This window comes from Prionailurus viverrinus, chromosome D1 (assembly GCF_022837055.1).
Source record: "Prionailurus viverrinus isolate Anna chromosome D1, UM_Priviv_1.0, whole genome shotgun sequence".
Classification (NCBI taxonomy): domain Eukaryota; kingdom Metazoa; phylum Chordata; class Mammalia; order Carnivora; family Felidae; genus Prionailurus; species Prionailurus viverrinus.
The window spans coordinates 77,941,251-77,966,309 of NC_062570.1; the positions used below are offsets into that span (position 1 = coordinate 77,941,251).

Below are 25,059 nucleotides of genomic sequence, written 5' to 3' on the forward strand. Positions count from 1 at the left end.
ATCTTTCTGGGAATATTCTCAGAATCTAGTACAATTCTTGGCACTAAATGAGTATTTTTAGAATGAATAAATCAATATTAGCAATAATTCTGATTCAAGTACTTGCCCTGTTATCAAGAGAATGGAGGAGCCAGATGACATTAATTTCAATAAGGTCAATGTAATTATTTTACTCTAGAAACAATGTTTTCATGTTGGATTTATACTGCTTGGTGCCCCACAGATAATCTATAGTGCAGAGTTAGCAATTAAGTTTATTGGTGGTTTAGATCTCTAGTTATTTGAGGTGAAATGTAAGCAGGAGTGCTGAGGAGAATCAGTTTTATATCACCTTCCTAGCTTCACAGATATTTATTTAACTTCTATTTTTTGCATCACTTCCCAGAATTTCAAAATCATGGATATCCCAAAATGAATTTGGTCTATTGAACTTGTTCACTAAAGATTTGAAAAACATACATATTTTGAAAAGCACCCTAGATGAGTAAGGTCCTAATTAACTTGAATCTTTTATTTGGAAGGAGGTAGATTAGTGGGGTTTTTTCCCCTTCTTATACTTGATCATCTTTGGGGATAGATACTATCTTGAGGCATTCTGGAGTTTAAGAAAAATCTGGTCCACTGTTTTATAGGGATATATATTTTAATACATGTTTATAAAAATGAGAGAAAGATGCCTCTAATATTCTTTTCATCATTATAATTCATAATGAAATATAATATGACAACTATCAAATTTAATAATGACAGATGGTTTTAGCTACTTTTGATAATCTTTTTTTTTTTTTTTTGGCTATCCATTCAGTGTATACACATCCATAGTATAATTTGTCCTATTCAGGGAACATTCTTACATGATTCTCTATTTAGATCCATACTTTTGAGATTTGGTCCCAAAATCCCTAAGAAAAATCTACTCCCCCTGTTGGCCTAAATAAAATCCAAGGATTTTGACCTTGGTAATGTGACTCAAGGGCAATCAGTTTTGTAACCACTTGGCTGAATTGCATCTAAGAGGTTTGTGATTCATGTTAAATGCATTAATAATTAACATTAAGCTAGCATAGCTTTTTGGCTTTGCTTAATGAAATAGATTCATTGATGCTGTACCTATGTATGTGAAAACAAATGTCTTACATGAATGTCTCTCTATAATTCTGTTTTAGGGGAAGATGGTACAAGGAAAAAAATCACATTTTAAAGAAATGTAAGCAATTTCAAATAAATCATGAAAATATTAATGATAATTTGTTGACAAGCACAAGATACAGCCACAAATTTTGTCAGTATATTGATATTTCCATCGTGTGCGGCAAATTAGTTAAGCAAAGAATCAAAAAATTCCAAGGAATTTATATTAAACTGTCTATATTTTATTTAACCAAGGGCAATGAGGTTGCAGCTTGTCTTTTCTTTCTTTCTCTCCCCTCCTCCTTCCCTTTCTGCTTTCCTCCTCTCTTTTTCTTTCCTTTCTTTTCTGTCTGTTTTTCTTTCTCTTTTCCTTCCTTCCTTCCTTCCTTCCTTCCTTCCTATCAGGAATTAAAACAAAACACAACACGTGAACAATGTAATTATGCATTCTGTGTGCATATGTTTTATATCCAAGGGAGCCCAAATGCCCCAGAATTCCACAAACATAAATGAAACATGTACTCTTCCTTCCCTGCAACATTGTCAGAGCTGGCGGTAGTGTGCTGGGCAAAACGTAGGAAACTAGAAGTAACTTGTCAATTTTTAATTAAGTCTTCCTCCCTTGAAGAGTCAAATGCACCATTCTCCCTGCAAACTCTGGAGATGATGACATATTTCCACTTGGTTTCCATAGCATCCATTCCTGAAGATCCCCAGAATGGTCTTTGGTCAGGGCGACCACCCAGCTCCCCAAGAAAGTTGGCAACCTGGCCAGCCAAAAGCAGCTTTCCCTTTTCCGGAAACTTACTCTGTCCGTGGTGCTGAACAATTCTGCCGAGACGCGCCCTGAGGAGCGCTGTCAGCCGCGCTGAAAAAATCTTCCCTGACGCTGCCCAAATCAGAACTGTGTATCTGTTATTTACTCACGTCCTCAAAGAGCAGCAAGCTTTCTCCATCTTAATTCGACACTACCGCAGAGCAGAGTTGCGCCGGCGTGATAGGAGGAGATCATAGGCAAGGAGGAAAAACTAACATCAGCATTGCTCACCTGAGACCTCAGATGCTCCCATGAGTTTGGAAGTGCTCTGCTCCCTACAGCAAAGACACCATTAAAAAAAATACTATTCTTCTGACTTTGCTTTTACACAAAGGTTCTGTGGTATTTCCGCCTTTCGTTTAAAAGCCAGAAGATTTGGCAGCAATAAGGTTTTCAAAATCGGGAATTTGCATTGTTTTTCAGTGGACTGACTTCCAGGACAAGGACTCATCTGCACCCGCCCAAATACCATGGCACTGCGTGCGCCCTTTGCCACCGGATCCTCCCCTTCCAATGAGACTTTCTGATTGTGTCTACCAACTCTCCTATTAGGAAACCCGTGGGTTGCATGCAGCTATTCTGTTGTATTCTCTTTCTCACTCCCTCCCCTCTCTCACTCACACTCTTGCTGAAGGCACACCAATACCGTTCTGCTGAGAAGAAAAAGCCCACAACTACCTTAAGCGATTAAGACAATATGCGCAACTCTCGCCTTTCATAGCGATCACTATACAAATCTGGCAAGAGCCAACACCAGTCTTTGCAAGAATGGAGTCGGTAAAACAAAGGATTTTGACCCCAGGAAAAGAGGGGCTAAAGAATTTTGCTGGAAAATCCCTTGGCCAGATCTACAGGTAAGAGAAACCCATATTTGCCTGGGCAAATCCATATTTGCCTGGGGCTCAGCATGAAAAAATCTGCAGGGCTATTTCCGTAAACCCTGCTTGCTTTGAGAGGTTGTAATATGATCGGAAAGTCTTTTTTTGTTGGTTGCTGCTATTGCTCAAGCGGGGCTGCTCTGGAAACCTGCTTATTAATTCAGGAATGTTGCACTAAATGAACCTGTGTGCTGTGTGTGTGTGTGTGTGTGTGTGTGTGTGGTTTTTGTTTTGGTACCTGCAGATTCTCATCCTTTCCTACCCGGGATTTACCCTCTTTACAATTGAGAAATGACCAGCACCTGTTCAAAGAATCTTTCTTTTGGTGCTCATAGTGACAACAAATTCCTTTAATGCAGACACATGAATTTAGAAAATACAACCCTCAAAGAAATCAACCAAGAAATTCCAAAGAGTAATGGCAGAAAGAAATTTAGACCTCAGGTTTAAAACAACTCAAGTAGATAATCTCCCAGTGGAATCTTCCTTCTGTGCTGAAGGAGGAAGAATCAAAATATATCAATAATTAATAGCTGAAGCATTTCCTCTACCCAAAACCAAAACAATATATATGTGCTTTAATTATTTGACTTTTCTGAGAAGTCTATGTCTTGCATGGCAAATGTCAGTGTTTATAAGAAAAAGCATAATGAGTTTGAAAGTACTGGCAATGATTTAATTTTTTATCGTCCCTGTAGTCAATGTACTAATTATGCTGAAAATTTTGCAACTTTAAATTATTTTAAGAATATTATATGAGTACACTTTCCTTAATAATATGAGCAAAATCAATAAGAGAGGGCAGAAACAGAAGGATAAACGATTCCAAGAGAGCGCTAGTTTTCACATTTGGGAAAATGAAGCCCTTAGAAGTGTAGAGAAAATGTACACAAAATGACCAATGCACTTCCTGATTTTCCAAATCTCTTTGGATCTGGTGGGCTTCATGTAGGCACCTCATCATGCACCTATGCGGCAATAGATACCGCAAGGGCCCTGCAGTCCCGCAGCTGCCCTGGAAAAAAGCTCTTCTTTCCCAGCTCAATTGCCATCAGGTGGGGAGTTCAGGTGCATAGTCCAACTTTGCATATAACAGCCTAGGAAGCCAATGTAAACAAAAAAAATTGAAAAGAAGAGAAAGAAAGAAAGAAAGAAAGAATCACATTAGTTGAATTTTTTCTCCCAGAATAAATTGCCATGTGTTCTGACTTTGGGATTGAACTTTAAAAATACGAATTAACATAGCTGCAAAAACCTTTATGACTTATTCCCCAGGTGGTATTTTGTGAAATTTGGAAGTCTGACATTTTTTTTTTCTGGTAGCCTCAAATTGTTTGGCAGTCAGCTCCCAACCTGTGCATTCTTGGAATTGATCTTAAAATTTCATTTGCTTTACTCCCATGTATGAAAATAATTGTGTGTGAATATATCACTTAAAAGGGCACACAGAAAAATAAACTATACAGTGGATTGAAAAACATCTGCAAACTGTAAACGGAGAGGTTCTTTGTTTAAATATCGAAAGTATCCATCCCAAGAGTCCACAGTAATTGTACTGTTCACATTCATTCTCTCTCTCTCTTTTTAATAGACATTTCACAGATATATCGTGGACTAGCATAACACCCTCAGCTTTTAGCAAAACCATTCCATCACTCCCCATTCCCCTTCTCCCTTCCTCCTCCCCTCAAGGATGAAAACCTAAAAGGAACTGAATTTTAAGGGTGAAATCTTGTGAAATACTATGCAGATTAAAAAACACAAAACAAAGCAAAAATTTGAGATCTACTGTGGTGTGGGACATCTTACCAGAGTTGATTTGGGGCACGTCTGTGTATCTGGAAGTCGCATTTTACGTCTTTGGAAATGTGCCCAAGACATTTTTCGGTGTTTGTAACCGAGATAGTAATGACGCAAGATTGTGAATAATTAATTATTCATGTTCTGGCAGTAGGAAGCTTAGGTGTCGGCCATATGCTGCGGAGGCCTTTGTTTCAAACTCGAGTGACAAGGAGAAGAAAGTAAGATGTGTAACGGGAGAGTAAACGGTGAACAGGCACCCTGGGACTGGAGGAATGGGCAATAGAATGCGTGCGTGACACTCTCAGCGCTCACAAGACCTTCTCCGCGTGGGCGCCGGTCAGGAGCGGCCTTAGTCCCTGGGGGTCCCCGCGCTCAGCTAGGAGGCAGGATCGCGTGTCTTTAACCCAGAAGGTTCAACTTAGCTGGGAAGGAAGGGGTAGCGCGGGTGCAGGTCTGAGCTGGGCTGGCCTGCAGAGCACCGGCCCTCGGGAAACTAGTGGCTGGATAAAACCGACCATCGCCGGGGGTAAAGCACTGCAGGTGGGAGAAGTCTACACGGTTGCTGACGAGGCGCCGCTCCAGTAACCCACTCCCTCCCAAACCACAGGCCCTCGGAGAAAGTTAGGCCCCAATTGCCTGTGTCTGTTAATCCAACCCGCTACGGGGTGGATCCCGAGGGAATGCGGGCTGGGTGCCACGGGCCAGACAGCATTAAAGTTGAAGAGATGCTGCGGCAGGGAGGGGGGCTAGCAGGAGGCTGGAGAGCCGGGGAGGTCCCGAAGCCTGGTGGCGCCCTAGCACCCTAACTCCTGAAGGAGTCGAGCGAGGCAGCGCCCCTCCCCGCCCCCAGCCCTGACGGGTCCTGGGAACTGGGATGGGTCGGCGTCTGGGGTGCCTAACCCGCCGCGTCCTTGCCTTTCCCCCCGCTCTGCCACGCAGGGTGCTGGAGAAGAAGCAAGACACTGGGGAGACCATCGAGCTGACGGAGGATGGGAAGCCCCTGGAGGTGCCCGAGAAAAAGGCTCCACTGTGCGATTGCACCTGCTTCGGCCTGCCGCGCCGCTACATCATCGCCATCATGAGCGGCCTGGGCTTCTGCATCTCCTTCGGCATCCGCTGCAACCTGGGCGTGGCCATCGTGGACATGGTCAACAACAGCACAATCCACCGAGGGGGCAAGGTCATCAAGGAGGTGGGCAGCCGCTGGCCGTGTGGGTTCGCAAAGCCGCCTCACCTGTTTGAGCTCCATTTCCCCCCTTGAAAGAGGAAGGCCTGAATGCTCGCCAGCCCCCTGCTAGCGGTGCGCTTCTAGAATAGGAATAGACCGTGATAGCTGTTAAGGCCTCCCTTTTCGCTTCCGCTCTCTGGGCCTTCCTTTTCTCACCTGCAAAGTGGAAAATAGCATATAGCTCACTAGCTTCTTGTCAAGAGTGACTCCATACCAGAAGTTGGTGCTTACTAATGTACGCTAAATTTAAATCGAAATATTTTTCTTTCACTCGGAGAAGGAGTAAGGCAGCATATCAGTGATAATGTCTCCCTGATTTCCTCCAATTCCTGCCAAACAGTCTTAATAATAAAAATGAAACAAAACCGAAATCAGATCAACTGTGAGCATATGGGCAGTTTCCACCGAAGGGCCTTTAGGAGTTGTCCACTTAACTGGTGGAGAGAAAAGCCAAGCTCAGCAGTGCCTTGAGGTCACCGGTCATCGAGTCCGGTAATCTCCTGAAGGGTGTGTCGGGGTGATGGGTAGGGAGAGGAAGGTCAATGTCAAAGTCACTGAAACCTGTGGGTCTAGACGTCCAGTTCAGGGATCTGAGCGACCATTAACAAGGCAGAGCGGGGGTTAGGGGGGAGAGAAATTCGGGAACTCACTGTGGATGCGAAGCTGTGAGCGCCGCTGGTCCCCGGGTATTCCCAGAGACCCCGCAAAGCAGATTTAGTTTCAAAATACTACTCAGAGACGAAAAGGATCCTCAGTTCCTCAGGAGGTATAAGCCCTCCTCCGCCTTTCCGATGCAGATACTTAAAGGTTCACCCAGGCTGGCGAGGGCGGAGTTAGGCCTTGACCTTCACACACACCCCTCTCCAGCTTTTCTGACCACCCCTGAGGAAATCCTCCTCTCCACTGGCCACCCCCACCCATTCCCCAGGCTACTCCAAATTTTGCCCGCCTACGCCCATCCCCATTTTGCCTGGAGGATCCTTTCCTCCAGCTCCTCCGACCTCCTCACCTTCCATCCCAAATTCCCCACCTTCCTTCCTCAGAATTTCCCTGGTTGGATTTCATTCTGGAAGAGACCCCACTACTGCTTTAGTACTGGCTGGCATCGGCTAAACGGACCCCGGTCAGGGGTCTCTGTCCCCAGCCAGCAAATGGAATCTCTTCCTGGGGAGTTCTAATTTTCAAAACTGGAGCCCGAAGGACTCCTCATTCATCGAGGTGATCAGATCTGGCTGACAGTAGTTGGGGAGCAAAGCCAGGGCGTCCAGCTTCGCCATTAACTGCAATACATTTCAAACGAACACAGTTTTTCAGTTAAGAGAAGCATTTCTTCTCCATAAGAAGGTATAGACTCAATTTTGTTAGAAAACGAAAATTCAGCCACCTCCAACCCCAGAATGCAGGGAGCACCCCGGGGATTGAGGGCTCCTGAGCGTGAGTCTGCAGCCCAAACACTGACTCTCCTCTTTCCCTCCACCCCGTTTCCCCTGTACCCCCCATAGAAGGCCAAATTCAACTGGGACCCAGAAACCGTGGGGATGATCCACGGTTCCTTCTTTTGGGGCTACATCATCACCCAGATTCCGGGCGGCTACATCGCGTCTCGGCTGGCAGCCAACAGGTAACGCGTCCCCAGGGCGGGGGGTAATGGGGCTGGTACCCTCACAAGGGGCATCAGAGGCTGGGGGCAGGGACCACAGCCCCGCGGGGATTGGAACTCTTGGGCGAGGTCATCTGGTCCGCTGGCACCCCATCTCTCCGGGCTGGAACTGTTCGTGCCTCGGTCCAGAATTAGGCACCCAAAAGGATTTGGGATCGCCAGGCAGGGCCCTAGTTGCCGCTTTCTCTCTGCCCTGGCTGAGCCAGCTTTTCGCCAAATGGTCTACGTGCCTTAAGGCCTGGTAAGAGCTGAGGCCAGGCGGGGTGTGGCCGGGCCGGGACTGAGCGGCTGGGTGCACAAAGGCGAGTGTGTTGGGGGGCGTCACGTGCTGCGCTCTCGGCAGGGCGTCCCTCGGGTGCCCCGGCTCCCTGTGGTGCTGACCTCCCGGCAGGGCGCATCGAACGCCGGGCCACGGAGCCCGCCCAGATGGTGCTCTGGGTCTGAAGGATTTGTTTCTATGGAGGCAGGCGGGATTTCAGGCGCCGGGGGTGCGATTCCACCTGTTAATGAGCTCCAGCGAATAGGGGCGGGGGTGGGGAGGGCGCTCAGCTGAGTCCCGCGGCCTCCAGCAATGCAGCGGTGGCTGCAGTCGAGCTCCTAGCGCCAGCTCTGGGAATGCCGTCGGGGTCAGCTGCTGAGACACCCCAAAATATGGGGCATAAGGACTGATAAGGTTTGGGATACCAAGGAGCACAGCCTGGCCACTGGAGGGTGAAAGGCAGCTTTATTTGCTTCCTTGTGTATATTAAGATGAATAAAACCAAGTGCTCCCTAAGTCTGAATTGGAAAACTGACAACGCAAGCACTCACGTTTTCAGGTATCGCTTCGTGAAGACTCCAAGTTAAAGACTTCCGGTCTTTCTTCAGACCTTGTATCTATGACTTCACCTTTCTCCCTCCCCTCCAAACTCAGATTTTCTGAGGAAGAAATCTTGAACGGGGCACCTCTCCAGTCTTGATCTCTTCTTTGCTTTTGTAAACTGGTCCCTCCTCATTTCTCAGTAAAATCTCCCACGCCTCTTCTAGTGGCTTTTGTCACCTCCAATTCCATTCACCAGCTGTGACTTCCTGCCCAAGACTTTTCAGTCTGCTCCAGAGCCTAGGGAAGAATTCTTGGAAATTTATTTTAGGTTTAACAATCCTTGGGCCAGAATTTTTGAACATTTTTTCAAAATGTCAAAAGAAGAGGGCAGAAGATTAGGAATAGTACCTTTTAAATATCATCTTTACCTTGGCACCACGATGGTTAGCACTCAGACCCAACGGGAGACAAACCAGTCTTTTAAAAAAGGGATCAGTGTGAAATTAAAACCATTAGCTATTTACAAAGCCCAATTCTATAGATGAGATAAATCAAATTGAAGAAAATATGTCATTAAATAGTACTGGTAATGTAGTAATGAGCGTGTTACATTTTTGGCTTTCATATCCCTAATGTATAATGTCTTGAATCTTTTTTTTTCCCCTAAAATTTTTTTAAAAAAATATAAACTTCCCAGAAAGATAATTCAAACCTACATATATAAGTATTTTCACTTCAGGGGAAAAACAACCGAAAATTCACACACACACACACACACACACACAAATGATACAGCAAACTCAATGTAATGTGAAGTGAAACTATATTATGACTGTGCCTTTAAGTTTTTTTTAGAGTCAAAACCTTCAGCTTGCCAATTGTTAAAATGCTAACATTTTCCTGCCAGGAAAAAACACCAGGGATGCCCCAGCTTTCCCTCGTTGTAATACTGGGAGGTCAGTAAACAGGTTTTTCTGGTTAACAAAACAAAAAACAAAACAAAAAACCAAAAAACAAAACAACAAGCTCATTGCTATCATTTGTGTTATGTTTATTAAAGACTAATGCTAACTCAGGTTCTAATTGACTTGATAGATTTTCCTTAAAGGAAACAATTGTGAACTTTAGAAGTTCTATTTGGATCTGAAATGGATATTCAAGGAAGAGAAACTTAATATTTTCAATGTCTTATGTCCTCCAAGACTGAGAAAACTAAGTTAAAATTTATTGTAAAATACTACAAACGTATGGAAAATATAGAGTAACTTCCTTATCAGACCTTAGGATTTTGACATATTTGCTTCATTTAAAAAATATAACAAAACATTACAAATACAGTGGAAATTTTCTGTGAAAACAGGTCTAAAAGATATATAACATTTTCTTTTCTGATGAGAAAACTACTGTATAATAGGTAATAAAAATATATAAAAAATAAAATTTAATAAAAATCATAAATAATTTAATCACACCGAGACCCTATTGTTAATATGTTGGTAAATGTCCATGTAGTCCTATATATGCTACATGGAATTTTATTTTGGAAAATTTTTTTTAAACATAAAATCTGAAAGACTTTTATAATTGGTTTGAAAGATGTACATTTCCTATGATGCTACCTTTTTAAAAACAGTAAAAACAACCCAGCAAGACCAGTTTTCCACCTACAGATATGGTGTGCCCATTCAAATAAGCCTTTCCCTATAGATCATCTAATAGTAGAACAAGATTTCCCTTGGGGGGTGGGTACGGGGATAGAGTCCTGTCTGTCTAGGTATAAAAGAAGCTCCCTTTGGAAAGTGTTTGTCATCACAGTCATGGGCAGGACTAGAGTAGAGGAACTGAGGTGTGTGGAGACTGCTCCTCTAGAGAGAAGAGCTCCTGGCTATGCCCCCTGGCAAATTTCTCAATGAAAAACCCACAGCAGTGATTTTGCCTCTCCATTTTGTGCTTTAAACAAAAGCAGCAACACCCTTGGTCAGAATACAGATACTTGGTCCCTTTCTGGTCAAATTTCAAGTATTCCTGTTTTCCTCCTCATTGAGAGACAAAGCCAGGGGAGTCAAGGGGAGAGAAAGGACTTTTGCATCATGTTTTCCTTTGTCTTTGTCTTAAAGGGCTATTGCACATTGTGGGCAGGAAAATTTAGTCACCTCCATGGAGGGCTTTGGGGTGAGGAAGCCAAGGAGGAATCCTTACAAAATCTGTGGTGTTTTTAGATGAGAACATACTTACTACGCGGATAAAAATGCATCGGGGACAAATTCATTTTACCTTTAAACAGTCCAAGACATGGTCTTGCAGTAATCCGGATAATTACAAATGTGGAATTGCTAAGGATTATTTTTTATCTTGCATATGGACTGGTGAGGAACCTAGTCAAGTACTTAACAGGAGACACAACAGAATTTTGACCAAAGACATAACCAAAGATGGCCAGATTTACCAAAGAACATTTGGTCAACGTTATGTTTTTCATGGCCGATATTGTCTTCACAAAGGCTATTCTTTCTGTCTAGGGGGCAATATTATTTAAACCTATTTATTTATGTATTTATTTATTTTAATTTTTAATTTTTTTTAACATTTATTTATTTTTGAGACAGAGAGAGATAGAGCATGAACGGGGAGGGTCAGAGAGAGAGAGGGAGACACAGAATCCGAAACAGGCTCCAGGCTCTGAGCTGTCAGCACAGAGCCCGATGCGGGGCTTGAACTCACGGACTGCAAGATCATGACCTAAGCCAAAGTCGGCCGCTTAACCGACTGAGCCACCCAGGCGCCCCTATTTAAACCTATTTAAAAATTTTCCCTCTCCTGCTCCTGTCCTCTTGATATTCCAATGCTGATTTGGTTCTTTACAGAGCACTTATTGCCAGCAGTCATACAGGTATTTTACTTATCTGTTTTCTCCATTAAAATGTAAGCTCCATGACAGCAGGCTGTTGTGTCCATGTAGTTCTTCCTGCTATATCCCTGGCATTTCAAGAGTGCCTGGCCCATGACAGACACTTGTTGAATAAAAGTGTTTGGGATTAAAAAATTTTTTAAAGGCAGTATGGTATAGTGGTTAAGATACGGGTTCTAAGCACAAACCATGTGGGTTTAGACTCCTGAATGTACTATTTAATAACTGAATGACATAAAACATTATTCAACAACTCTGAGCTTCAGCTTATATTTCTGTAAAAGGGGATTAATCAAACTACTTACCTGATATGAGTATCATGACCGCTAAGTAAGAGAATCCGTGTAATGTTCTTAGAAGTGCCTGGCCCGCGGTAATTGTTGGCTGTTACCATTTATTATTAATAACGTCCTGACTTCAGAAGAAAATGAAAGAATAAATAATGTCTTATGGCCATTCAGTATTACTCATGTTTAAATCTGTCTTAAGCATTAGTAATGCAAAAGGATTATTTCTATTGTGATACAATGTATCTTTTCACCTGTTAGGTTCTACCTTTAAAATTATTTTTCCATATACATTATTTACAGCTAAAATTATTGTTCACTGAAAATGCCTTACGTCTCATTTGAAGGACTCTCTTAAAAGAGCTTTTCGGCCAATGGTATAGACAGTGCTAGTAATTCAGCGCATTCAGTCTTTGAATTCTAGTCAGGCATTATACATACACTTAGAGAAATCCATTTAAGTTTGAGGGTAGACTTCTCTGTTGATAGTTACAATTTATTTCCCCCTACGCCTATCCTTTATCTAAATAGTGTCTGATTCTGGTGCAACACTGTCTTTTCAGGTATTTCCTGGGTTTCTAGCCTGACTTTTGCTAAGGAAAAAAAAAGCTCTTTGTTTGAATTAAGAGATTGAACAGTGGACTTCGGCTAACAGAAAGAGCCCATAGTAAAGTGGAATAAAGGTCATCTAATCCAGTCTTCTCATTTAGAGACCAGGAAAGGAAACAGAGAATCAGGGATCACAAGATCACCAAGAGTTTGGGACTAAAACTCAGGTGTCCAGGAATGCATGACCTCAGTCTATCTTTACACTGAAATTTAACATCTCTGCCTGATACCTTGTGCTTCACCACCAAGTTCACTTTCAGCAGCAAGCTGAGCCATCTGCTCTCTCAGTGAGTGCCTACAATCTATCATGCCCCAAATCCAGGACAGAAATCCAAGAATTAGAAGGAGAAGTCTTTAGCAAGCCCAAGGGATCCTTAGATTTTGGTGGTAGGAAAAACATACTGTATTTGTGTGTGTGTGTGTGTGTGTGTGTGTGTGTTTGTACGGATTCCCGAATCCATATGAATGATTCTGTTCTTTTCTTTGCAAAAGACAAAACCCAAACTTGGTAACGACTTAAACAAACGACTTGTGATTTAGAACTTTTTCTCCCTACCTAGCCCTTTGGCAGTGTGGGTTCCTGCAAGATTATAGAGGTTTGAGCATGACTGGGGGTGGGGGGAGAGGTGGGGTACTTTAGACCTTTTGTCTGCAAAAAGGAAGGGATTTTTCCTTGGGATTTTGACTGATACAACTTAATTCATACCAAAAGAGAGAATGGTTTATACTGAAAAAATCCACAAATTCAAATGCATGGATTTTAAAACTGTTACCTAATGTTGAATTTGCAATTATAAAAACGAAATCTGGTATACTTTAGGTAAATATTCTGACTGGCCTGATTCTGCAAAATTCTCATGTGGGAGGGATTTTCAGAAAAAGAGGAGTGAAGATATTTTAAACTCAACATCTTCATGTTTTAAGCCCAGAAAGGAACAATTTACAGGTGTTATTCTTTTTCTTTCACAGAAATAAAACACTGAACATGTACTTTATTTACTGGAATAAGCATTGGAAATGAATTCTTAAGCATCCTTACCAAGCACATATACAAACGTTCTCTGTCTACCTATCATCCATCACCATTTTTTCTTCTCTACTTACCTGTCCATTGCTACCTCTATTGCAAGCAGGGGTTCAGGAACCCTTCCAGTGAGAAACATTTGCAAATTCCTTTTGTGTAAGAAAATAATTCAGACTATGAACATAAAGCTGCTGCAAGAAACCACCATCCTACTGCGGTGGAAATGGTTTATCATCATCCAGTCCTTTAGGGCCAGAGGTGACTCTATTTCACTCATTTAGCAGCCTATCAAGCATCTCGCCACCTTCCTATTGTGGGTTCTCTAGGTTATGTGTCTGGGGCAACACGGAAGAGACCTTCCTTTTTCTGACAAAAGAAAATACCCTTTGCACAAGACAAATAGACGGATTGAGAGGGGGAGGGGTCCCTAAGGGCTTGCACGTGGTTTGCTGGCTTGAGCTTCTCTTTCCTTCTATTCTCTCCTCTCACCCTTTCTAGCTCTGGCTTCCCCTGCGGCTGCCACATCCAACCTACTGCAGTGCAGAGGCAGCCTCTAGAGGGGAGGGACGTGATTTTGAGGGAGGAGAGAGTCAGGTGGGCAGCTGGTAGAATGATTCTCCCGCTGCCATATGCCACTGTTGGGGCTGTCTCATTTCTCTGTCATGAGTGATGAAGTCATTTTTACAACTTAATGATGTACCAAGGGACCCAGAGGGCTGGCTTGTGCTTGTGTATTCCTTTTTAAATATGGGACCGGAGCATCAGATGTGACAAAGGGAGGCGCCTGAGCCCTGATTTGATTATATTAAATAGATTAAACAGCCTGAATCAGTCTATTCTTACAGACCCTCTAGGAAAGGATTAGTGCCACACCTGGGGTGAGGAACACTAGTTCCCTGTTAAGGGACAAGCCACTGCCCAAATGGAAATGGATTGATTGATTCCGGGAAAATGGATAGCATCTGTAGGAGTGACAGGTCACCAGTGTTCCTGTCATCTCTTCCAGGAAAATCCTTGTGGGGTGGGCTTGGTTGGTGAGGGTGTTTGTGGCTGGGGGGCAGAGAGAATAATATGACTGAGGATTTCACAGCTAACTCACTCTGGACCACACTGAATATTAATCATCAGACAGTGGGTGATGCACGTTTTCAGCAAATGCATTTGCTTTTCCAAACATTTCTGTATCAGGGTACTATATGCTTTTCAATTTGGGGAATCTGTTTAGTAATGCAGAGCCTCCTACCACACATACATACACACATGTATGTGCTCACAGGTGCACACACATGTATGCACACACACCAGTGTTCTTAAAATTATTCTGTGTAAGAGAATATGATCATTTCACACTGGAAGACAAAGAAATGTGTGTGTGTGTGTGTGTGTGTGTGTGTGTGTGTGCATGTGTTGTAACAAGTAGAGGAAAAACAAGTAGAAATTAGGTTTTAACTTGAAAATAGGCAAATTAAATTCATTTTAGTGTGTCATTTGCTGCAGGGGAAATCATGAGGAAAACAACAATTTTAAGTAGCTTTCAAGTAGTTTATCATTTTTAAAAGCAATCTTTTTTTTAATGTTTATTTATTTTTGAAAGAGAGAGACAGAGAGAGAGGCAGAGCACGAGTGGGGGAGGAGCAGAGAGAGGGAGACACAGAATGCCAAACAGGTTCCAGGCTCTGAGCTGTCAGCACAGAGCCCAATGCAGGGCTCCAACTCACAAACCATGAGATCATGACCTGAGCCGAAGCTGGATGCTCAACCGACTGAGCCACCCAGACGCCCCTAAAAACAATGTTAATAAGCAAATGGCCCTTATTTTATTTCACAGAGGTTATAAAGATGTTCTGTGAGAAATGGAGAGCACCCATCAATTTCTAATCCTGTTCTTAAGACATTGAAATGTTCAGATTTTTCATTTCTTTGCCTTTTTTTTCTTGGCCCAGTTACTGACGCCCATATCTGACTTATATTCACACTTGAGTGGGTTTTTCAGGTAGGACTTTAACTGTCCATTATAAGGAGAAGGACTTTAGGCAAAATGAAATATGCTAGTTGAGATTCAGCCTACTGTTTGGAATTTAAAGTTCGGCAATACTTATCTACTTAATAACTCTATGGCTTGATTATTTGTTAAGTGAAATAAATGGTTTAGTTTATTGCAGAAAATTATTTTGTAATTTGCCAGAATTTTCAATGATGATTTAGTTTTTAGGTGTAGTACTGACATGAATATATTGCCTGAGATTACATATATTGATATAGATACTATGTGATATTCTATAGAACCTACATTTATAATTCAGAAAGTAAAATAATGTATTAAACATGGAAAATGTTTATTTGGGGAAATTTATTTCTATAAATTGTTTTTTTGATGTGAAGTATAATATTTATTTGCCTATACATTATTCACCTTTACTTGGAATAAGTGGTGCATCAGACCTTAAGTGAATTTCTTGACTGACATGGATTATAAAGCAAACAACAAAACAAAACAAACCTGACAATATAAATCAGAAGTCAGCTTACTTTTACAAATGTGTAATTGGTTACCTATATTGAATACAGTCTTACATTTCTATTCTATAATCGCCATTCGTTAAAACATTCTCAAATAAACTATGTTACTATTTGATGTCATTAAATTTAGCACTTAACCTATTGAGAAACATTGAAAATGTCCCTGAAAAAACCCACAATGAAATTTCAAAAGACAAAAAAAATTGTAAAAATGAACCTGGAAAGCAGCATAGGCCTACTGAGGTCAAGCAGTAACACGATTGCTTAATTTAAATGATGGAGTAGAGGACAGCCTTCTCCTTCCCTGTAAAGAGAGTCTAGAAATCTAGCTTTTAGATTAATGTGGGGAAAAATAAAACCAGCCCAACTGAATGGAAATATGGAAGAGACACTCTAACCATGTACAATGGACAGGCCTGAGTGAATATCAGAAAAGCTTTTCCATCAATGTGAAGTAGATCATTCAGGGATAAAGTTTCAACCTCTCCCTAAATAGTACATTTGTATTGGGGTAGGAAGAGAGAGGATATGAGTTATTAATTGTTTTTGTAATTGCCTTAGTTCCCCATTTCAGGAGGCAGATGAAATTGAAATTGAATAGAATACTAAATACATGTGTCACTAAAATTTTTATATACATGATCTTTCTTCCTCATAGAGACTCTGGAAGGCACACATTCTTAACACTTGTTTTACTGGTGAGAGAACTGAACACAGAATAGCCATTATTTCCTCAAATATTACTAGCTGGTAAGAGGAAGAGCTGGGGTATCAACCCCAGTATGTCTAATTTCAAAGGATGTGCTTCTTTTCTAAACACATTTCTCCGGTTAAATACCTTTGCCGTGTGTTCCTTAAAACATTTTTTTAACAGTGTCTTAAAAAATTTCACTGTATTACTTAGTGCTGGGCTAGGTCCATAGGAAAGAACATGGCTGTGGAATAATTTAAAGCTTTTTTTTTTTTTTTTTTTTTTGCATGAGTTTGGTTTTTACACAAGTCTTCTAATCAGAGGGTAAATCTGGAAAGCCTATTATGGTGGAAACTGCTTTCAGGGCAGCAGTACTATGAGATGCAATTATGGGTCAAAGTTGAAACCAGTGCTAGAGATCATGAAACTCACATGAATATTACGTGTATAGATTTCCTTCTGTTGAGATACCAAAAATATATTCAATGCTTATGTTTGTTCTTGGAACATCAAGCCAAACAAACCAATGATTATCAAGCACCATACAATATACACGACTATATTAAATATTGAAAAATGGTAGGATTCTTCAGGAGGACAATATGTCATCTCTGAAACATCACCATCTAATTTAGTTATGAAAGCAGAGCTTTAGAAAGAGTGGTTTCAAAGGCTGATGAGGATGCTGTAATAAATAAAGTATAATGGCAGTTGGTTTCAGGAGATTCTACAGTGTTGTTTAGAAGACTTAAGGATGAGGCCAGGCTGGGCCACATACTTGAACTCAGCAACTATCTCAAGTGAGGATTTATCCACAGGAATACTCTAAATTCTAGTCCATAGCTGCTATCCTACAGTTATTCTGTGAGAGTAACTCAGCTTCCTAGGATTATTAAGATACCAAGAACAGCAGTTCATTCCTACTAAAAGCTCAAGAACATACAAATGGTCAATTGATTGAAAAGGATATTGGGATAACAAAGGTTCAAAGAAGAATCTGTTATCACACACATCTCAGGAAGGGAAGTTATCATTGCCTTCTCTTTACAGTCTTTCTACAAAAGTAACTGAATTGTTACTTCTTAAGAGCATGTTATCTACAAAGCATTCTGCTAGCATCATAGGGGTTGAAGAAGTGAGATAAGCACTCTGAATGTGTTCCCCAAGAGACACAAATAATGCAGGGGGTAAGGGAACATGTGATCTCTTGAGTTAAGTCTTATAAAAGCAATCTACAGTGCTTGAGAAATATCTGAGAGATTAGCTGAAAAAAGAGGTGTGTGTGTGTGTGTGTGTGTGTGTGCGCGCGCGCGCGTTGGGTGGTTACTAGGGATAGGGTGGAGGGATACTAAGACAAGTATAATTCATTTAGACAATGCTGTACATTAAAAAAATGTTTTGTTTCCTGACAGATATTTTAGATGGTCTACTGAGGCACAGACTGAGAGGCTGATGCAGTTCAATCAATTCTGTATGTCTTCAGAAGGAGAGAGGGAATTTTCAGTATATGTCTTCATACACTTTAAGCTGCTAGAATTTCAAGATGACACGGAACAACTCTGGGTCCGTTGTTATAGAAATAATACTATTTAACTAGGGCAAAAACATTCTGGAAAAAAAAGGCAAAGAATGACAATTCTCTGGAAACTCTATTGAATGTTGGGAAATTCCTGTGTAATGATAGATGATATTTATAAACCATACACACGCTATGAACCAGGCACTGTCCTCTTTCATAATTGACTTATCTAATCTCCATGATAGTCCTTTGAAGTGTGAAAACTTATTATTTCCATTTTACAAATGGAAAAAGTAAGGCTTAGAGAATTTAAGTAATAACTTGTCCAAAGTTATAACTAGAAAGAAATTAGAGTTGGAATTTGAAATCACACACTGTAACTGCAGCTTTTATTCTTAGTATTATGTTGTGCTGTTTTTATATCCCCAGGAAAAATATGGCAGCTGCTCAGTCAATTTGGTCAGTGAGGGCAGTCAAAATTAGGCCAGAGAACCTCACTTTTGGTCTTGATCCCACCATCAAATTACAATTTATATTTTGTAAGTGATATCATTTCTATCAGCAGGTGTTTCCATTCCATTCTTGCCACTCCCCTCTATCGTCAAAGGCAACCCCCCCTTTTCTACCTATGTCTACCTCTGTCCATTTTAGGCCTGTCCCCCCACCTCTGCCCCAGATGTGTCCTTTTTGTGATGTCTTTGGGGAATAGCTAGCATAGACCTGCTAAACCAAAGATTCTCAAGACAGGAAAAGTAACATCAGCATCACCTGGGAACTAGTTAGAAATGCAAATTCTCAGGACCCGCATATATCTACTGAACCAGAAGCTGTGGCACCCAGAAATCTGTGTTTTAACAAGCCATCTAAGGTGATGATCATGAATGATGAAATCTGAAAATCACTATTTTATACTCTGGAACTTGTATTCCATACTTACTTCTATTTCTTCCATTTCTCTGTTAAAACCTAGACTTTGCTCATAGGAAGACAAAACCCTCTCTAAATAAGCTTCTCAATTTAATGACTTTGGAAAATAGGACAGGAGTAGAATCCTTTTTTCCTCCTCACTGCTGCTATCATCCGTTATTCAGCAAGTTTTTGTCCTTCAAAGTTGTTGTTATTTTATCTGGTGCTGCCAGAACAATGTATTAGTTACGCTGCTGTTAGAGTACGTAGAACTTAGCAGTTAAGTATCTAGGATCTACAACCAGACTGAGTAAATATAAACCATAATTCTCCGCTTATATCTATGTGACTGTAGCAAGTTATTTAAACTCACTTGCACGTAGTTATTCTATTGTGAAATAAGGATAGGGTGGCAGCTTTCTGATATTATTGTTAGCTTAAAATGAGAATCTAGAACAGTGACTGACACACTAACAATTCAATAACCATTGGCTATTTATTATTATTTCTACTTGACTGACTCGCATTTATGGATTTATTATTATGTGCCAGGCACCAGCCTAAGCCTTTTAAGTGCATTATTTTTAGTCTGACAGCAGTCCTATGACATGTAATTTATTAATAGTTCTTTGTACAGATCTTAACACCCCTTAAATGCTTATGATATGCCAGACCTTCTTCTGGGTGCTTTACTTGTAATAATACATAGGTTCTGTTAATGTCCCCATTTTGTAGACCAGGGATGAAGCATAGTCAGTTAAGTAAACAGCTCAAGATCACTCAAGTAATAAATGACAGAAATAAACTTCAAACCCAGGCCTTAGAATCTGTGCTCTTGACCATTACACAGCTCTGCCCTTTTTTATAGACAAGGAATCAGACACCCAGAGAAGTTACATAACTTTCCAGTTACATAGTTATTAAATGACAAAGCTGGAGTCTTATAAAAATTTCTGTACCATGTTTATGTCACTATTTCTCCTATCACCATTAGTGACTTTGGCACCTTGCTCCTCTGCAATCCATCACCTTGCCTAAATTTACATGGATACTGATCACTTTATGTCTCCCTGGCCTTAACAATCCCTTGCCCCTTAATTCTGATCAGCTTTTGTGTTTACTTCACTTTAAGGGCTTGATCATCAGTTATCTTCTCTAATCACTCTAAGCTACATTATGTCCAAGATGTCATGGACTTACAGACTCTGCTCTTCCCCTCCTTGTTCAATCTGCATTTCCTCACACCCTCTACTAATTCCTTGTTCATAATCTCACCCTTGATGTTCTTACTTCTCTTACTCAGGCTATAGGGTACCACCATGTCCAGCCATTTTAAATAGTTTCTAGTTTCTGATATATAATGAAATCTCTTCCATGTTTTTGAATCTTTGCTGATCCATTCCCTCTTTTTGGAATTTCTCCATCCTCCTCCTCCACCTTTTTCCTCTTCTTCTTCCTCTCCTCTCCTTTTCCTTGTCCTTTCTCCCTTCTTCCTTTTTCCTTCTTCCTTCTTCCTTCAACAATTCATCTTCCAAGGCCCAACCTGAGAGTATCCCTATGAAGGGCTTGCTTCTTGGTCACCCCAGCTGGAATGGTATTTTCCCTCTTTTGCTTTTCATTTGTACACCTGTTATGAACTTTGGCTTAAGCTGTCTATTGCTACTTGTCTCGTTCTTTCTCTTACTACACCAAGGGCCATTCTTATGTTTTCTCCTGAGTGCGTAGTAGCACCGTATTGGTGAAAGAGCATTGCTTTTCATGTCAGAGAGCCCTAGATTCCAATCTCCACTCTACTGCTTGCTTTTATCTTACACAATTCTGGTCTCCATTTTCCTATTTGTAAAATGAGAAGAAAGTGTGACTCAGAGAGGTAAGGATTACATGAATTAATGTAGGTGGAGAGTATAGTAATTGTTCTGTAAGGTTTAGCTTCCTTTTCCTCCTCAGCACAGTACCCTACTCTAAATACAGTCTCACAAAGAATTGGAGTGTGAATGCATAAATGAATGTTGAGTGAAGTGGCTGCTTTAATTTTGGCTGTGTGTAGCACAGGAAGAGAAGGTGTGAACGTTTCTCATACTGGGCAAGAATTTTGATAGATTTTGATGGATATTGATTTGGATAACAACTATATAAAATTTTAAAAAGAAGATGAGGTTCTGAAAAGTCTGATGGATTTCATTTTTAAATAGAAAAAAAGTCAATGTGTTTTCATGATCCAATAGCAACTATAATGAAAAAGGAATAGTATGGGAACTTGCAAGTGGGAAGCATTTAAACATGCCACATGATTATATTATTACAAACACTCTTCAGGGTGAGAGTGAGAAGTAAACTTTGAAAATGATCTATTGGTGTTTTATTTCAGGAATAGTAGCATGAGTTCAAGTAGGTTTGTGAAGATTACTACTTAAATTTACACTTAGAATCCTGAAACACATTACTGACTACATGTATGCATAATCAGATGAAAACCCTAGTGGTAAAACCTACTGGCTTTGGAATCAGACAGACTAGATTTGAACCAGGGTTCTTCTACTTGGAACTGATTAGTGACTTGTGCAAATGATCTCACTTATCTGAGGCTTAGTTTCATCATCTATAAAATGGGTATATTAATAATATCCATGTCATTGGGTTGTTAAGTGGCTATGGATTTTATGGCATGTGAAGTGTTAGCCTGGGGTTTAGCAAGGTGAAGAAGCATTTATTAGATTTAGGTCTAACTATAATGGATGCTTAATGAACAGTTCATAATTGAGTCAGTTCTACTAGTGGGTGATTTTGTCCCCCAAGGGACATTTTGCAATTTTTGTGGACATTTTTGGTTGCTACAACTTGGGGACAAATGCTACTGCACCTAGTGCATAAAGGCCATGGGTGCTGCTAAACATGATACAATGCACAGACAGTGTCCCACAACAAAGAAGCATCTGTCCTGAAATATCAATAGTGTGGAGGTTGAGAAATCCTGAGCTATAGAATGGGTAAAAGTCATCTCTCCTGACATTTCTAGAGACAGCCATATTTTAAAACACTTCATGGGGCTCCTGAGTGGCTCGGTTGGTTGAGCGTCCAGCTTCAGCTCAGGCCATGATCTCATGGTTTGTGGGTTTGAGCCCTGTGTCAGGCTCTGTGCTGACTGCTTGCTTAGAGCCTGGAGGCTGCTTCAGATTCTGTGTCTCCTTCTCTCTCTGTCCCTCCCCCGCTTGCGTTCTGTCTCACTCTGTCTTTCAAAAATAAATACATGTGGAAAAAAAAACACTTCAAATGGGGAGAAAGTGATGGTTGAAAGTTATATTCATAAAAAGTAAACTTCATGCATCATACTTTCAAAAAATTATTGGAAAAGAAGACACACATATTAGATAAGCCTGGATATACACCTTATGGTGGTTTTTGTTTGTTTGTTTGTTGGTTGGTTGGTTGGTTTTTTGGCAAACCTTAGCATGCAAAATTATCACCTGGATTTCTTATTAAAACACAGATTTTCAGGCTTCACTCCCAGCATAGTCTGATTTGGAAACTCTGGTGTGAAAAATCTGCATTTTTAATAAGCATTTTAATAATCTAGATTTTTAAATCTGCAGCTGGTTCATGGACAACAGTTTGAAGGGATTCTTTTGAAGGGCTGAATGGGGTAGATGCATAACTCATACAAACACCTTCAAAAGTGCTGTCGCATTATGTAGCTCTGGTTCTCATTATCCTTAAAGTCTGCAGCAGGGTCAGTCTCTTTAGTATGGAGGAAAATAAGCAAAGTGAGATACAGCTACAGGATACAGCAGAGTGAGTTTGGCAGGACCTAGACAGCCTACCCACATGACCAAAACTTCAGTGTCTTTTGCCCTTCCTGCCTTCATTCTGTTACACAGGTAAAACATTCATACTTCCAGAACAGTAGAAACATGTGCATCACACTGGCCTTTGGAAACAGGCACCATTTACCACTAGGTCCAGGAAACATGCCCTATACCTTTTTTCTTGCTTCCTATCAGCCTTAAAGGAAGCCTCCAAAATGTCCTGGGGTTTGCACACAGCCACGTTCGGATTGCGTTTTTAAGAGAGGTTGAAATTCTTTCAGCTGGAAGGTAATAATCAATGACAATACATTTTAAATCAATTTTTATACCAATTTTGGACTCTTATTTTATAAAGGCAGGTCATTGGGATTTTGCATTTCTTTTCTGAAAAAATAAATCCATGTTTGGCAGAAGTTTAATGTCACTGGATGGGTGGCATTTTAATGAGGGTAATCATTTTTAGAAATAGAAAGTTCCTCTTTTGTGACAGACATTTAGGAAATAAGTCATTCTTTGACTCAAACCTAAAGATACCTATTCAGCAAACAGCAGAGAGGAAGAATGGAACAAGATATTTACCTCCTGAGAAGCCACTGAGGACAGGCAGATATTAGGTTACATGAAGTAAACAAAAGTATTTGACCTGATCTATGATTCATAGAAAAACAGCTGATCCACTTTAGCCTTTCATAAAGTCATTTCTCAAATTTCAGTAGCTGATTAATAATGACCAAGGTCCCTTTCAGAAACTCCAGGCTTTAACTCTTACACTTAAATGTGCCCCATGGAAGAATCAGAGCTTCTATGAGGCAACAATCTTCACTGAATTCAAGGCTCAGTGGTCGACTTGAGAAAACTTGCACAGGATGTACAAATTAGCTCATTAGAGATAGTGTGTTCCCATACTTCTCTGCAAAAGAATATTTCTAAAGCTACCCAGTTAAGGGAATGTCTTTCTTACTTAGTATGAACATTGTGGAAGATATTTTGAAAACAAAGTGGAAGTTTTGCTTATAGATAGATGAAGGTGTGAGTACCATAGCTAAAGCAATTCTTTTCTGACGTATTGTGTGTATGCACACAGCTAGAGGTGTGCCTCAGACACTATCCCCACTCACACAAAAAAGAAAGAAAAAAATACATATTAAGTAATAGTTACTTTCACTATAAATACATGTGCTGCTGGATCCGATCATGAGATTTCTCGGGGTATTTAAAATATAATTCCATTCATAACATTTTTATGTATATGCAGCTTTTAAGAAAGTTGAAAATAGTTGTAAAATGTGAGACATAAGCCCATTTAGGCATTTATGATTTTTTTGACAACTTTTCAGTGAATATCTACTATGTGTCAGGCACTGTGCTGTATTGGGGATATAACAGTATACCTGAAAAAAAAAATCCTCTTGCCCGTAAGCAGCTTACATCGTAGACTGAGATATAAACCAAAAACATGTACAATGATTTGTCAAATATTTGCAATTTGTGCTTAGATCTATGAAGAAAATAAATACAAGTAAATATAACTGGATTTCTTGAGTCTTTCTTTTATTTCTTGTGCTTTAATAATATAACATTTCAAGATGGTCAAGGTCTTTATTTGTAGTGGCTAGTCAATCAAGTCCAGAACACATTTTATTCTTTTGGAAAAAGCAATGTACCTTAAAATTGCTTTTAATTAACTTGACCTGAGATATTTAGATCTGCTAACTCCTTTTCTTTTTCAGGGTTTTTGGAGCTGCCATACTTCTTACCTCTACTCTGAATATGCTAATCCCATCAGCAGCCAGAGTGCATTATGGGTGTGTCATCTTTGTTAGGATATTGCAGGGACTTGTTGAGGTATGGAACCGCAGGATGACATCATCTTAAGGTTGGCATGTTAATCAGAACCAGCAGGCTATCTTTGTCTTGATCTACAAATAAACATTTTATAAGGTTGTGTCTACACAGTATGCTTAAAAATTGGAAAATTGGGCAATCAGATATTTTGTGTTTAAATAATGCTAAAGTACAACGGTGACTGCTCGTCTCCTCTTCTCGAGAATTGAGTGGTATTAAAGAAATGTTTAATGACTATTTAACTTAAAAAAATAAAAAGGACAAACACTTTTGTTAATGTGCTATGATAAGAATTTTTGAGTCTATCCTTTCCTGGTGATAACCTGAATTAATACCTTTTGGGAGTTTTATACCAAGTCCCCGTTGGACTCGAATCATGATCTGAATTTTCACTAAAATGTTTCATTGACTATATTCTTTGGGAATTCAGAATTCTCCTGAAGTATAGTGAGAGTAGGTAAATCAGATAAGTATTAAAGCCCTTCTCTCCAAAAAAGAAAGAAAAACTTGATAGGATCAAAATAACACAAAATGGATAATTATTTTAAAGGTCTTAAGTTCTAGATACTACTTTTAGGAAGTGTGAGCTTCAAGGATGTAAGCTTTACCTTCTTCTGTATGGATTCCT

The 25,059-nt window shown here is 40.3% G+C and overlaps 1 protein-coding gene across 1 annotated transcript in view; it reads left to right on the forward strand.

Annotated features, from left to right (window-relative positions):
* The first annotated feature begins 2,716 nt into the window (after window positions 1-2,716).
* The window catches only part of SLC17A6 (solute carrier family 17 member 6), a 39,692-nt gene continuing 17,349 nt past the window's right edge, over window positions 2,717-25,059 (forward strand). The window contains exons 1-4 of the mRNA XM_047878704.1: window positions 2,717-2,802; window positions 5,569-5,821; window positions 7,360-7,478; window positions 24,317-24,431. Of these exons, the coding sequence (XP_047734660.1) occupies window positions 2,717-2,802; window positions 5,569-5,821; window positions 7,360-7,478; window positions 24,317-24,431 (573 nt within the window). The remainder of the gene's footprint in view (window positions 2,803-5,568; window positions 5,822-7,359; window positions 7,479-24,316; window positions 24,432-25,059) is intronic.